The 13,897-nt window shown below is 42.2% G+C and overlaps 1 protein-coding gene across 1 annotated transcript; it reads right to left on the reverse strand.

Annotated features, from left to right (window-relative positions):
• Positions 1 to 471: 471 nt before the first annotated feature.
• Positions 472 to 1,879, reverse strand: LOC146667570 (uncharacterized). The gene is made up of 2 exons (XM_085408781.1): positions 1,822 to 1,879; positions 472 to 1,211 (listed from the first exon to the last, which is right to left on the reverse strand). Exons 1-2 carry the CDS (start codon positions 1,877 to 1,879, stop codon positions 472 to 474), a joined length of 798 nt encoding a protein of 265 aa, XP_085264907.1.
• Between the last annotated feature and the right edge of the window lie 12,018 nt (positions 1,880 to 13,897).

Consider the following 13,897-nt stretch of genomic DNA (forward strand, 5'->3'; position numbering starts at 1 on the left):
AAATATAAATTAAAATATGAAAACATAAAGAAGATGCATATTCTCTGTCATATGGGCCTGCATGAATAAACTTTCTGAATCCTTTATCATCTGCAACCGAAAATAGTTGTGGATGATTACTATACCTTTCTAATGTGATGTTGTTGTCCCTGGCTCTCTTTCTCTCTCTCTCCCTCTGGCTCTGTTCCTGTGCTACTGAGTATAACTACCGCCCCTCCCCCCTCTGCCCAGCGTAAAGCACAAGGCTCACGTGCAGAGTGAAGCGGAAAAAAAGTGCGAGAGAGAGAGAGGGTGAGAGAAAAAAAAACCCCACGTGACGGCTCGCGATAAGGAGCCGGCTCGCGTCGTTCACGTCAAAGAGCCGGCTCTAAGAGCCATTTCGTTCGCGAAAAAATGGTCAGCCCATAGGGTCAGGAATAATGACTGTTATGCCAACCTTATAGTAAGAAGCAATTAATACTACAGATATTTTTATGCCTTTAACTGACCCCTCTGAGTAAATCTTTTCCCACAGGTGCCACAACAATGTGGCTTATCACCTGTGTGAATTTGCATGTGTATCTTCAACTGATTCCTCTGAGTAAATCTTTTCCCACAGGTGCCACAACAATGTGGCTTCTCACCTGTGTGAATTCGAATGTGTCTGTTTAACTGACCCCTCTGAGTAAATCTTTTCCCACAGGTGCCACAACAATGTGGTTTCTCACCTGTGTGAATTCGCATGTGTCTAGTCAACTTTGACTTCCAAAAAAATCTTTTGCGAAAGGTTCTGCAAGAACGTGGCTTGTCACATGTGTGAATTTGCATATGTCGACTCAGTGTTTCTGACCTGTAAAATCTTTTCCCACAGGTGCTACATAAATGTGCTGTCTTGGAATTTTGAACACTCAGGCCTGATACGATTTGCGCTGAGTTTATACTGTGTGAATTATCATCCTTTCTTTCGTCCTGATCTGTGTCAGGAGAGTTGTGAGAATGGAGCTGGTCATTGCTTGGTTCTGGTTCACTGTGGTCACTTTCTTCACGAGCAGGAAAAGTTTCAGTCTCCTGCTTTAGAACAACCGTTTTTTCCACTTCAGTGGTACGGAATTCCTCCTCTTCCTCTTTAATCTGTGAAGGATCCTCCTGGTGTAGACTGGAATTCTTCTCCTGGTTACAGACCTGCTGATTTGTGAGCCCATCCTCGTCCTTACAGTCATGTTGTGGAAAATCTGAAGGGACATATCAAAAAAACATACATTTGAGAAATTACAAGGTAAGCTTAACCATTAGCAGGTCTCTACATGGTAAGCATATGGCTTAGATATACCTATGAAGGCATGTTGTGGGGAGAAACAGTTTTGCTGCTTATGTGAAAACCATTTTGGCTGCTCATTTACAAATTCTACAAATAATATAAACAGATTATCTAGGATGAGAAAATAAAGACGATATATAATCAAACAAAAGCACAAAGTGGTATCTCTTAAATTTTGTTATCAAAGTGCACAAAACATTTAAAAGTTCACTTAAAATTATTCAAAAACTTTACAGGACACTCACTTCAGGATTTATTTATTTATTGTTTAGATTAACTATTCATTGCCTTAAAGTTGGGGAGAATGGGAGGTAGAGCCTTCAGCTGTCAGGTCCCTCTTCTGTGGAAAAAGCTGCCAGTTTGGATTCGGAAAACAAACACTCTCTCTTTAAAAAGAAAAAGAAAAAAAATATTGGGCTTAAAATTTTCATTTTTGATAAAGCATACATTTATGGCTGGATCAGGTGGCCCTGATTAGGCTCATTGAGATTTAAACTGGGTGAGAGAACAGATCTTTCTTATACCTGGGGGTATAGAGTTCCACAGCCTGGGAGCAGAACAGCTAAAAGCTCTGCTTCCCATCGTGGTGAGGCGGAAGGAAGGCACAGAAAGCTGGATAGAAGAAGAAGATCGAAGTGCGCGGACAGAAAAGGTAGTGCGTAACAGGTCAGAAAGGTAAGGAGGTGCGAGGTTATGAATGGCCTTGAAGGTGAGCAGAAGAAGCTTGTGGAATATCCAGAATTTCACTGGGAGTCAGTGAAGTTCCTGAAGAACTGAAGTGATGTGCTGGTAGGAGGGAGTTCTGGTGATAATGCGAGCAGCAGAGTTCTGAACCAGTTGAATCTTATGGAGGGATTTTTGGGGGAGACCATGCAAGAGAGAGTTGCAGTAGTCAATGCGGGAAGTAACAAGACTGGGCAAGAATGGATGTAGACTGGGTGACAAGAGAAGGACGAAATCTGTTAATGTTGCGTAGATGGAAATAGGCAGAACAGGTGAGATTATTGATGTGAGATTTATAGGAAAGTGAACAGTCTAGGATGACACCAAGGCTCTTAACCTGAGGAGAAGGGAAAACTGTGGAGTTATCGATGGTGAGTCAGAAGTGGTTTGCCTTCAAAAGGTTGGATTTGGTGCCAATAAGGAGGATTTTAGTTTTATCCTTATTGAGCTTCAGAAGGAGTAATAAAGGTAATATTAAAACTAAGAAGCTGCTGCCATTGTTGGAAACTGGAATTGGCTGGGCCACACTATGAATCCTGGGATAGGTTGGGCAGCGAAGGATACACCCGACCCATCCTTCAAATCTGGAAATGAAGGACACGTTTGTCGGCCGCATTTGGAGGAGTCTTTGAATTTGGACAGCCTTCGTCGAGTCGCTGTACCGCAATCGGCCTACAAATGCAGCCTTTGAAGGATTTGATTTCGTGGCTCAAGAGTTGGGAGTTTGCCTTGTAATCGGAAGGTTGCTGGTTCGAGCCCCGGCTTGGACAGTCTCGGCCGTTGTGTCCTTAGGCGAGACACTTCACCCATTGCCTGCTGGTGGTGGTCAGAGGGCCCGGTGGCGCCAGTGTCCGGCAGCCTCGCCTCTGTCAGTGCGCCCCAGGGTGGCTGTGGCTACAATGTAGCTTGCCATCCCCAGTGTGTGAATGTGTGGATGACTGGATGTGTAAAGCGCTTTGGGGTCCTTAGGGACTAGTAAAGCGCTATACAAATACAGACCATTTACCATTTGATTTGATAGTTGACGTAATCGTGACTAGTCGACAAGTCGTGGCAGCCCTACCTTACAGTATAAACCCCCTTCAGGACACTGTTGTTGGGATTAGAGTGGGATGCAAAAGTTTGAGCAACCTTGTTAATAGTTGTTATTTTCCTGTATAAATCGTTGTTTGTTACAATAAAAAATTCTCAGTTAAATATATCATATTGCCTGTCCCGTTTGGCTCTTTTGCCATCAGAGTTATTGTCTGAAGGTGAAGAAAGCTGCCCAACGGATTTACTTTACCAAATGGACCATCCCAGCCTTGCCGTAATGGTCTATTTGATTCACCTTTTATTGTTTATTTTATTTTATTTTCACTTGCTAAATACGGGACAGACTTTACTGGGGAAAAGAAAGGGGAGAAAGAAAGAGGGAAAGAAAAATAGCGGGGAAGAGGAATGGTGATAAAGGGCAAAAAACAAAAACCAACAAAATAAGCAGACAAAAAAAAATACATATATCAATCACATGGATCACCTGTTGAGAAAGAAAAATGGCAGTGGTTCCCAAACTTTTTTTGCTGGGCCCCCTTTTGTTTTACAAGAAAAATGTTCACGCTCCCCCGCGTGCACGCACACGCACTAACACGTCCTCCAACCACACACACCCATATTTTGCCCCATTGCGGTTTATTTCACACCTCAAACATTTAGTAAACAATTAAGCAAATACAAGTAATCAGCAATAAATTACAGGTAGTAAGAAAATAAACTACCAACTAATTTATGCACCTACATGGGTATTTTTGAAAACGCAGCCGTTTCGTCCACATGTAAACGGCGTTTCGAATCACCAAAACTGAGATTCTTTTAAAACTTCTTTTTTTGCGTTTACGTGTGGACGAGGAATACAGAGTTCGTCACGCAACATCAAAGGTATGTGCCTTTTTTCATGTCACGCTGTGCGCCACGTTGTTTACATGAGATGAATTGCAGAATGGTAGATAGAGACGAAATACTGTTAATCTGACTATGCAGGTTTTACACGCAGTTACTGTCCCTCCATTTACAAAGGCAGAGGCGTCACGATGTGATTAATTTACGTGTAGTTGTTTTTTTTCCTGTGTAATAATATTCAACATTGTTATCAATACATTTTTCAAAAAATGCCTCTCTGTGCAAAATAGGTTTAAAAACATAAACAACTGTGGGATACTGTTTGTCCGTGATTTGAATTGGGGGAACAAATCGTGGCAGGATCAGCCTGATATTATTTGTATCCAACTGTAACTTTACTGTATAAAGTATAGTATAGTATGTATATCTCCAAAATGTCAGGAATAGTTAGTCATTACAACAAGTGTTTGTGAACTAAAAATCACGAATATGGCATACTGTTTGTCCGTGATTTAAACACCCCAGCGCTGCTCCCGACGAAGGGAAAAAGCAATTCTGCTGAGGAGACCTACCTTGGCACTTGTGCAGGTGAAGCCAAAGGGAAGATATGCTTCACCATATTCTCTAGTTTCTGGCTTAGAATGAAGTTGGTTTGGAAACATATTCAGCTATGCTTCATCTCCTGCTTTGCGTTTCTGTAGGTGCCCCTGCTAGCAGTGTCCAAGCATTGTTTCCCCCCCCCCACCATGGCTCTGCGCACCCCCTAGGGGGCGGGCCCCACACTTTGGGAAGGTCTGATCTATGGGAATATAACAGTAAATACTAAATATTAAACATTATTGTGCAGCACGTAAGATCAACAGCGCACAGTGTGCTTTGAGGTAGGTAGGGATGGGTATCGAAACCCGGTTCTTGTTGAGAACTGGTTCCCACTGTTTCAATTCCTTGGAATTGTGTGCCATTTTTGCAAACGATTCCCTTATCGATTCCAGTCGCCCCGAATGACGTCACCACGTTGCGGAGCGTCGCTTACCTGACAGGAAACATGGTGGCTCAAATGCTCAAAAGTTTGATTATACTTTACGAGAACGGATGACAACAGGGCAACTTGCAATACTTGCAACCCAGATAGCAAGGAGACATTGAACAGATGTTGATTTTCCATCTGAACCATCAGAATCGTCAGGATTGAAATGTCAACACAAAACCAATGTTGAAACAACATTGAAATACTGATGAAACCTGACACTGACATTGAAATAACATTGATTCACTGTTGTTCTGTCATCGTTGATTGTTGATCTATTTATAGTTGACAAGGTGACAACAATCACGTTGAAAAACCATCGATTTATGGTTGAGCGGGAAATTAAAGCTGCTACCACTTGGACTATTCCGCAGCACCCCTATCACATTGGTACATCCCTCCAGGTAACCATTGTCTTGTACAGTAGAGCGGGACATTAGATTTACTCTCAGCGGAATTGACCGGAGAAGGCATCAGTTCATGCACTGCACTGGCCTGCACCACGATTAGTATAAGGTAAGAATGAATGACTTTTGTTCTATTCGTTATTTCCACGGTTGCATTTGAATAACAGTAAAAAAAAAAAAAAACAAACTTGTTAATGTAAAGTTTCGGATAAAATGTGGGAGCCCGAAATTGCGTCTACTTTCATCTTACAATCCGGCAACATTGCACTGCAAACAAAGTCTATCAACAAAGAAAACATTTTTGTTTCATACTTTTCCGTTATATTCCCTTACAAAGCTAGCTTTAACGCTTCGAGGGTTCCTTTGTTCTTGCCGTCGCCTCGGCGACAATTATGTGTTTAGGTGGTTGAAGTATTGATGGAAACATGCAGTAGTTTAGTATTGGTTAAAATACCTATAAAGAAAGGTAGATTTCCAGTCATGATTTAACTGTTGTTTTAATAAAAAGCAAATATGCGAAAGAGGTGGAAAATCAACACCATAGCTCAACAGTGTTTCAATATCAGAATCTGACATTGTTTCAATGTCAACAGTATTAGAAAATACAACGTTGAATCAACGTCAGGTTTCAACATTGATTCAACATCGAAACCTGACGTTGTTTCAACGTTAAAAAAGGGTGCAAGAGTGACGTTAGGTCAACGTCACACTTCAACGTTGAATCAATGACACAGCCTGATATTGACTCAACATTGTTTCAATGTTTCCTTGCTATCTGGGAAAGTAGATATTTCATTTAAGGGAGGAAACACTACGAATATGCAAAAGCATTTGCTCACAAAACACGCAATGACCTTAAATGAATGTCATGTTTTTAATTCCGCTCCGGATTCGTGAATCTCAACCCAGCACGTCCTCTCCCGTTAATGCGGCAGGTAAATAATCAACTAACATTGCATATTATGTTAGCGCGATCTGCCTTATTACAAAACCTGCCATTACTGTGCATTTAGGTGACCATGATGAGAGAGACAGAGTCTGGCTGGCTCAGATGGTAGCAGTTCTTGCTGCAGTCTACCGGTCGCGTCTCCTTTCAGGCCATGATAGACGAATGTCACGAGCAGTGACTAAGTTTGTGGTAAAAGGCTTGCACAGTAGTGATGGGTCGTTCGCGAACGAAATGGCTCTTAGAGCCGGCTCTTTGACGTGAACGACGCGAGCCGGCTCCTTATCGCGAGCCGTCACGTGGGTTGTATTTTTTTTTTCTTCTCTCACCCTCTCTCTCTCTCGCACTTTTTTTCCGCTTCACTCTGCACGCGAGCCTTGTGCTTTATACAGAGGGGGGAGGGGCGGTAGTTACACTCAGTAGCACACGAACAGAGCCAGAGGGAGAGAGAGAGAAAGAGAGCCAGGGACAACAACATCACATTAGAAAGGTATAGTAATCATCCACAACTATTTTCGGTTGCAGATGATAAAGGATTCAAAAAGTTTATTCATGTAGGTACATATGGCAGAGAATATGCATGTTCTTTTTGTTTTCATATTATAATTTATATTTAATTGTGTTGTGGTTTGCAGTGTTTTGTGTTGTTTTCACTTTAAATTTGTAAAAGGAAAAAGCTGAAAATTTAAATAGTTAAAAGTTGAAATGTGAATAGTTTGATTTTTGTATTATATGATTTATTTATTACATTTTATGTGGAGTGAATAAATAAAAGTATATTTACGGTGGCCCCTAGAGACAAAGCACATACAAACTTCAAATCACGTACGAACTCTGAAGCATGTACAAACTCCAAAACACGTAAAAACTCCAAAACACGTACAAACTCCAAAGCACGTAAAAACTCAGAAGCACATAAAAACTCAAAACACGTACAAAAGACAACAGAAGTGCTCCAGGATGCTAGGCGCAGTGTTGAGCCTTTGTTATCTTGTGGCTACACAAGCCAGCAAGTACCAACGACCGGATTTGGTGTGTGGTAATAACAGGTAAATGAACTTTTTTTAAAATTATTTGAATATATATATGAGTGCCTGTGTATAAATACACAAACAATACACACATGCTTTCAATTGTGTAATTTAAGTGATCTAGTAGCTTTGCTTTGGAAGTTCAGTTCATGCTAGAAATGTGTGTTGGAGTTTGTACGTGTTTTGTCTCTAGGTGCCACCGCATATATTTATATATAAACATATATAAATAAAACCACTTTTTTTACGTTAGTAATTCCTTTTGTGCATAATTTTATATTATTGTTAATAATAAATAAATTAAAGCAACAAAACAATCTGAAGAGCCGGTTCGGAGCCGAAAGAGCCGGCTCTTTTTAGTGAGCCGAACCGAAAATCTCTAAAAAGAGCCGGAAATCACTATTATGTGATAGACTGGCACCCTAACCAGGGTGTACCCTATAACTTCTGCGTTATGCCCCAGCCCTCCTGCAACCTGTAAATCCATTGAATTTTGTATGTTAACCAAAATCTAGACTTTGCTGAATATTATGTAATATGAAGACAACATGCAGTGTTTAAGTGACCAAGTAGAATTGGGTAAAAGTTACTGAATAGTGTTGGAATAAAATGACAAAATTGTGAATGATTGAAATATTCCAAGAGCTTAACTTGCTTCATCTAAACATGTTTCAATCACGTTTTATAAACACAAAATGCACAGGTTTATGAATATGAATAAGTTGTGTCGATATAACACAGTTGTTTACGTTTCTCCCAAAGCAAAAAAAATTGTGTGCAACCAATGTACAGTACTGAATTAAGTAAATCCAACACGTTCACTTTTTCGGTGCACCCTGTACACCTGATGGCCAGTCCAGCTGTGATCAAACTGTATTAAAAAAGTAACTTCTCCTTATACTGTAGGGTCTTTCCCTTTGTCAGTACATGGAAGAAGTTTTCAGGCCCCTCTTCTGTGGAACCAGCTTCCAGTTTGGATTCGGGAGACAGACACTATCTCTACTTTCAAGATTAGGCTTAAAACTTTCCTTTTTGCTAAAGCATATAATTAGGGCTGGACCAGGTGATCCTGAATCCTCCCTTAGTTATGCTGCAATAGACGTAGGCTGCCGGGGGATTCCCATGATGCATTGAGTTTTTCCTTTCCAGTCACCTTTCTCACTCACTATGTATTAACAGACCTCTCTGCATTGAATCATATCTGTTATTAACCTCTGTCTCTCTTCCACAGCATGTCTTTTATCCTGTCTTCCTTCTCTCACCCCAACCGGTCGCAGCAGATGGCCGCCCCTCCCTGAGCCTGGTTCTGCCGGAGGTTTCTTCCTGTTAAAAGGGAGTTTTTCCTTCCCACTGTCGCCAAAGTGCTTGCTCATAGGGGGTCATATGATTGTTGGGTTTTTCTCTGTATCTATGAAGCGCCTTGAGGCAACTTTTGTTGTGATTTGGCGCTATATAAATAAAATTGAATTGAATTGAAAAAAGAAATTAATGAGAAGCAAAACATTTTTCTTAATAAAAAAAACCCATATTGCATATTTGCATGAAGACCGTTCCAGCCAATGGGGTTTTGTTGATAAAATTATTCTCTGTGATTGGTGGCTCCATGGCCACCAGCACAGTGAGAAGAGGTTTAAAAAGGTCCCAGCACAGCATTCACTGCAAGCAGAATGACAGTAATGGCTCGTCTGTTCCTCCTTCTCCTTCTGTGGGTTGGTGAGTCAACTATTGCACTTATTCCATATGTGTGTGTTTGCGTGTGTTCTTTTTAAACTATTCTTCAGGTAATCACATATCTGTGTAACCAAGCCAAGTTAAACAATCTTTTATTAAGTCTTGCTGTCATGGTTCCAGGCTTCTGTGCCTTAGTGGTTTTGTTTATTATTAGAATTTTTAGTTTGGGGGATTATTTACAGCTGTTCTGGTAAATTATTTTCAGAACAGCTTCTTGTTCATTTTCCTTAGTGATGTGTCGGTCATGAACGAAATGGCTCTTAGAGCCGGTGTCAGGTTTATATTGATGATTGTCATTTTTGCTTATGTCGTTGACCCAGGGTTTTTGAGTTTATTATATTATTTTGTAATTTCTAGTCTTTGGTTTCTTTGAGTTCTGTCTCATGGTTTATGTCTCTGTCTTCTCTAGTTGCTATATCCCCGTGTCCAATCAGTGTCTGTGTCTGCCCTGGTCCCACATCTCTGTTCCCTCTGTTGCAGTGCATGCGAGTCTGTGTCTTTAGTTCAGTCTGTGTCATGTTTCCTGTTTTATTTTGAAGGTCCTTGTCTGAGGTTAATGTATGTGGTTTCGCTTCCCCTTGTCTCATTAGGCCTGATTTGCCCCAGCTGTGTTTCCCTCCTGTTACCCATTCCCTGATTGCTCCCTCAGTGTATTTAAGCCCTGTGTTTCTTTGTGTCTGTGTCGTGATCTACCGTTTACCTAGCTGTGTGTTCTGTCAGTCCTCTGGTGTAAGGGTATTTTGATATTTTCCAGTTATGTTATATTTGAGTTTAACATTAAAGCTGTTTTGAGTTCACATCTGTCTCCGGAGTCTGCACCTTGGGTCCTATTTAGTGATGGTGAGATGAAGCCTCATGATGAACTGAAGCTTCCCATCCAACTGGTCGACTCATGGTTCGAAGCATTGTGATGATTCATTTGCTCTACTGCGCCATCAAGTGGACAATTCAAGTGAAACGGGCTCAATGATTATAATGATGTGATGTGTAAACCGCTAAACCGAATAAATAAATTGTTTTTCATGGTTATTTATCCCGAATATTGTCTCAGTATGTCTGATACAAAAGAGAAAGTGGAAACTATCAGTACACAGTTTTTGGGATGATTGTGTAACTGCGTAATCATTCTTATGTACATCTCAATAATGACACAAACTAGTGTGTGGCACTTCAAGTTGAATGAATAAAGGAATTACTATTGTTCATGACACCAATAACTGAACTCTAAATATTAGTTATATTTAATATTATACTAATTTTATATTATATTAATTTAATATTTGTGTATAATAAATTGGCAGCTTAACACAGGAATGTACATGGAAACAAAAAGGGAGGGAGTTGTGATGTGAATGTGCTTGTATAACAGTGCTCATGACACTAGGGAAAAGTTTTCATTTGTTTTTATTCAAAAATAGCAGCTTTCCCACAGTGCTGGGCTTAAGACGGTTCCTCTTTTTTGAGAGGATTTCTCCTGCTTTTGAAAATATCCTCTCACAGGGCACAGATGAAGCAGGGGTTGCAAGAAAAACCACAGCAAGTTTATACAAGTTTGGATAAAGAAATTTGTGTCCAGTACTCCAGTAGCTATGTAACACGTACGTAATCCAATTCCACAACACGATGTGATGAGGGAATCAGCTGTGTTTTGCTGCCCATTTTATTTCGAATCTGGCGCAAACCGGTGAACCAGTTCCCGAATCAGTCATGTGGTACGGACTGCCCGCGAGGCCTCGAACGTCACTGCATACGTAATCAATGCAAGCCTTGATACGCGCTTCAGAAAAACGCCCCCGCGATTACCCGATGCGCGATTCGAAGCTTCGACACACAGGACACATCACTAGTCCTATTCCTGTCTGCACACAGCCGCTCATAACAGAAGATCGCGACCATACTATGGACCCAGCAGACATTGAACTTCAGGAGTGACGCCGAGCAGCCTTTGCCCAGCTGGAGGAGGAACTCCGCTGGAAGCCATGGCTCACCCCTGACATCGGGCGCATTTTCCATGGCACTCGGCTGGCTCTCGGCGGTCCCCGGAGCTGCCGGAAGTCTCCACCTGTTGCTCCGCTGGCACTCAAGATGCGGCCGCTTCAGTTGGGAGTCCTCCGCGTGGCTTCAGGCGCTCACGCTTCATCCTCAGCGTCACCGTTCTGTGCACCGGAGGTTCAGTTGCTCACGCCGCCAGCTACCTCTGCTCAAAGGAAACGGCGCTCACGTCACCGTCATATGGACATGTCTGAGCAACCTCCGGTGGTGAGTCAAAAGGACTACACTTTCCACACTCCACCTGAGCTGTTAAACAGTAAAGACTATGAACTTACCTCAGACACTTTCGGGATTTCTTTTCTCGACGAGGATTTGGATTGGGAGGCCAGGGGCCCGTTCTTCGTACGTCGCTTACTACATCCAAGATCAAATGACACATCCAAGATCAAATCATCGCGCTAACCGTGAGCTCGCTAATCCGGTTCCCCGAACACACCTGCTGTTGACGATTAGTACAGCTGGACGCAGTAATGTGACATCACTGGGTGTCGTAAAAGGGGCCACGCATCGATAGTAGAAACATTGATCGGCAACCCTCTGATTGGTCGGCGAAGATGTCGACGGAGCGCGCTCGGCTCGGTATTTTTCGGCAGCAGAGCAAGAACTCTTGAGTGAGGGATTTCAGGAGTTTCAGAGTTTAATCAGAACGCAAGGGAACACTGCAAAGGCTGCAAAAGCAAGGAGCGAGGGCTGGCAGGAAGTTGCTGACAAATTAAACTCGTAAGTAATTTAATAATAACAATAATAATGGAGTGGATTGATATAGCACTTTTCAAGGCACCCAAAGCGCTTTACAATGCCACTATTCAGTCACTCTCACATTCACACACTGGTGGAGGCAGCTACAGTTGTAGCCACAGCTGCCCTGGGGCAGACTGACAGAAGCCAGGCTGCCATATCGCGCCATCGGCCCCTCTGGCCAACACCAGTAGGCGGTAGGGTAGATTTATTATATTACACTATATTATCCAATATTATATTACATTATATTATAATATGTTATATTTTATCCTCTTTCACATTAGAGCCACGACAGGACCCACTAGAACATGGGAACAGGTAAAAGTGAAATATAAGAATATCCTACAGAATGGTAATATTTATCACTTATATTGCTTTTAGTCTCTTGGAAAGAGACCCTGGAATAATCTGTTTGTTTATAACAGCAACCAAGAAAAGGGCAGAGGAAAAAAAGACAGGTGGTGGTCCTGCACCCCCTCGTCAACAAGTTGGTTAAGTGAATAATACCCTCACGGGAAAATCGATATCTCTCTATGAGCACACTGTCGCGCTGAGCTAAAGGATCCTGTCTGTCCCGCAATATACGCTGAATTCTGAGGACTCTCCTTATCAATCTTGCACCTTCCGCAATGGGTGGCTCGCGTATACGGACAGGACATGGCTGCGACAGGCTTCCCAAATCCACCTTCGCTTTTATAGCCGTGGTCTCTCATCTTGATTACACGAAGTAATTTACAATTGCTACTCTGAAATATGAATTAAATCTGTAATAATCACATACATGTAATAGAATGTTAATAGTACATTTCCCTTTTTTAGGAAATGACCTGTGTGAAATCAATAAATGGATCAGGTGCTGCATTGTCTTTAGTTACATTGATGTTATTTATTTATGGTGAAACAGTGGTGGAATATCGCTGTTGCTTTCGTATGATGACGCGGACATACCTGCGTGGCCGCGATCTAATCCTGTTTACATAAAGTAAACCTGCTCCCGAGCAGGTTTACGCTTACGGCTCTGTTGCTATGACAGCAAGTCCCGGATGAGCTTCGGGGAACCGACTGATCCAGGATCACGCGAAATCGTCAACAATCTAATCCGGCTAACCTACTTAGCGAGGTACGAAGAACGGGCCCCAGTTTTGGTTTGAATCCTCCCACGCTAGTTCATCACAATAAGCATTCGTCTGGGATTTTTAGTTCGAGGTCTGCTCGTTGGGGTGGGAACAAGCTAAAACCCAAGTTTGCCGAGTCTGTTTTTTTCTGAGACTGTGAACACTGCTAAACCTAAGACTACACAGACTGTTAAACGTGGTGGGAAAGGGTCGTCACCTATTTTTGATGGTCCGGTTTTCATTGAGCCTGCTCCTTTGCCTTCCTGTGCTCCTCCGCCCAGGGCGGCTGTAGTCCAGCAGTCTCCTGCACCTGTATCTGTTCCTCGGGTGAGGAGGGGGGGGCGGCGGCCCAGCAGGGCCCAGTTTGTCCCTGCTCCAGTTTCCAGGCCAGCTGAGGCTCCGCTAGCCTCTGCGCCCGTAACTACTCCGCGGGTGGGGAGTAGCCTGAGTTGTCCTCAGGCTCGGTAGGCTCGGAAAACACTGCACGTGAAAGCGCATTAAATACGACTTTTTTGACCCTATGCGACACTTATCCGATCATGGTATGACAGTGTGAACAGCACAAATGCAATATTTTCAAATCCGATCTGGGTCACTTTCGTATGTGGTACTGAATCCGATACATATCTGATGTTTTAGAAAGCGACTGCTGTTTGAACGGTCATGTCGCATTAAATCAGTCTTTTACGTCACTGACACAAGACAGATGCCAATTATCAGCGCTGGAGAAGCGCCCAATAAGACATCGCGAACACTACCTGGCCATCCAGTGTAGATGTTAGTGAAACTGTTTGGAAGACAACGTTGGAGAAACGTGAACATTTTTATTTATAATGTATAATCTGCAGATTCTGACAGAAATCTGCAACTATCATTTGAAGCACCGATGCTCTCTAAAACAGCAATAAGGATAATTATTTTGTCATTTACATTATGTAAATAACTTAAA

This window comes from Rhamphochromis longiceps, linkage group LG6 (genome assembly GCF_057381845.1).
Source record: "Rhamphochromis longiceps isolate RC_006_pf linkage group LG6, R_longiceps_female_GT1.1, whole genome shotgun sequence".
Classification (NCBI taxonomy): domain Eukaryota; kingdom Metazoa; phylum Chordata; class Actinopteri; order Cichliformes; family Cichlidae; genus Rhamphochromis; species Rhamphochromis longiceps.

Excerpts from the sequence above, each read along its gene's own strand:
- LOC146667570 (XM_085408781.1), bottom strand. The coding sequence starts at position 1,879 with ATGGGAAGCAGAGCTTTTAGCTGTTCTGCTCCCAGGCTGTGGAACTCT. Across the intron at positions 1,212-1,821 it reads GTGGAACTCTATACCCCCAG|ATTTTCCACAACATGACTGT; the intron begins GTATAAGAAAGA and ends ATGTCCCTTCAG.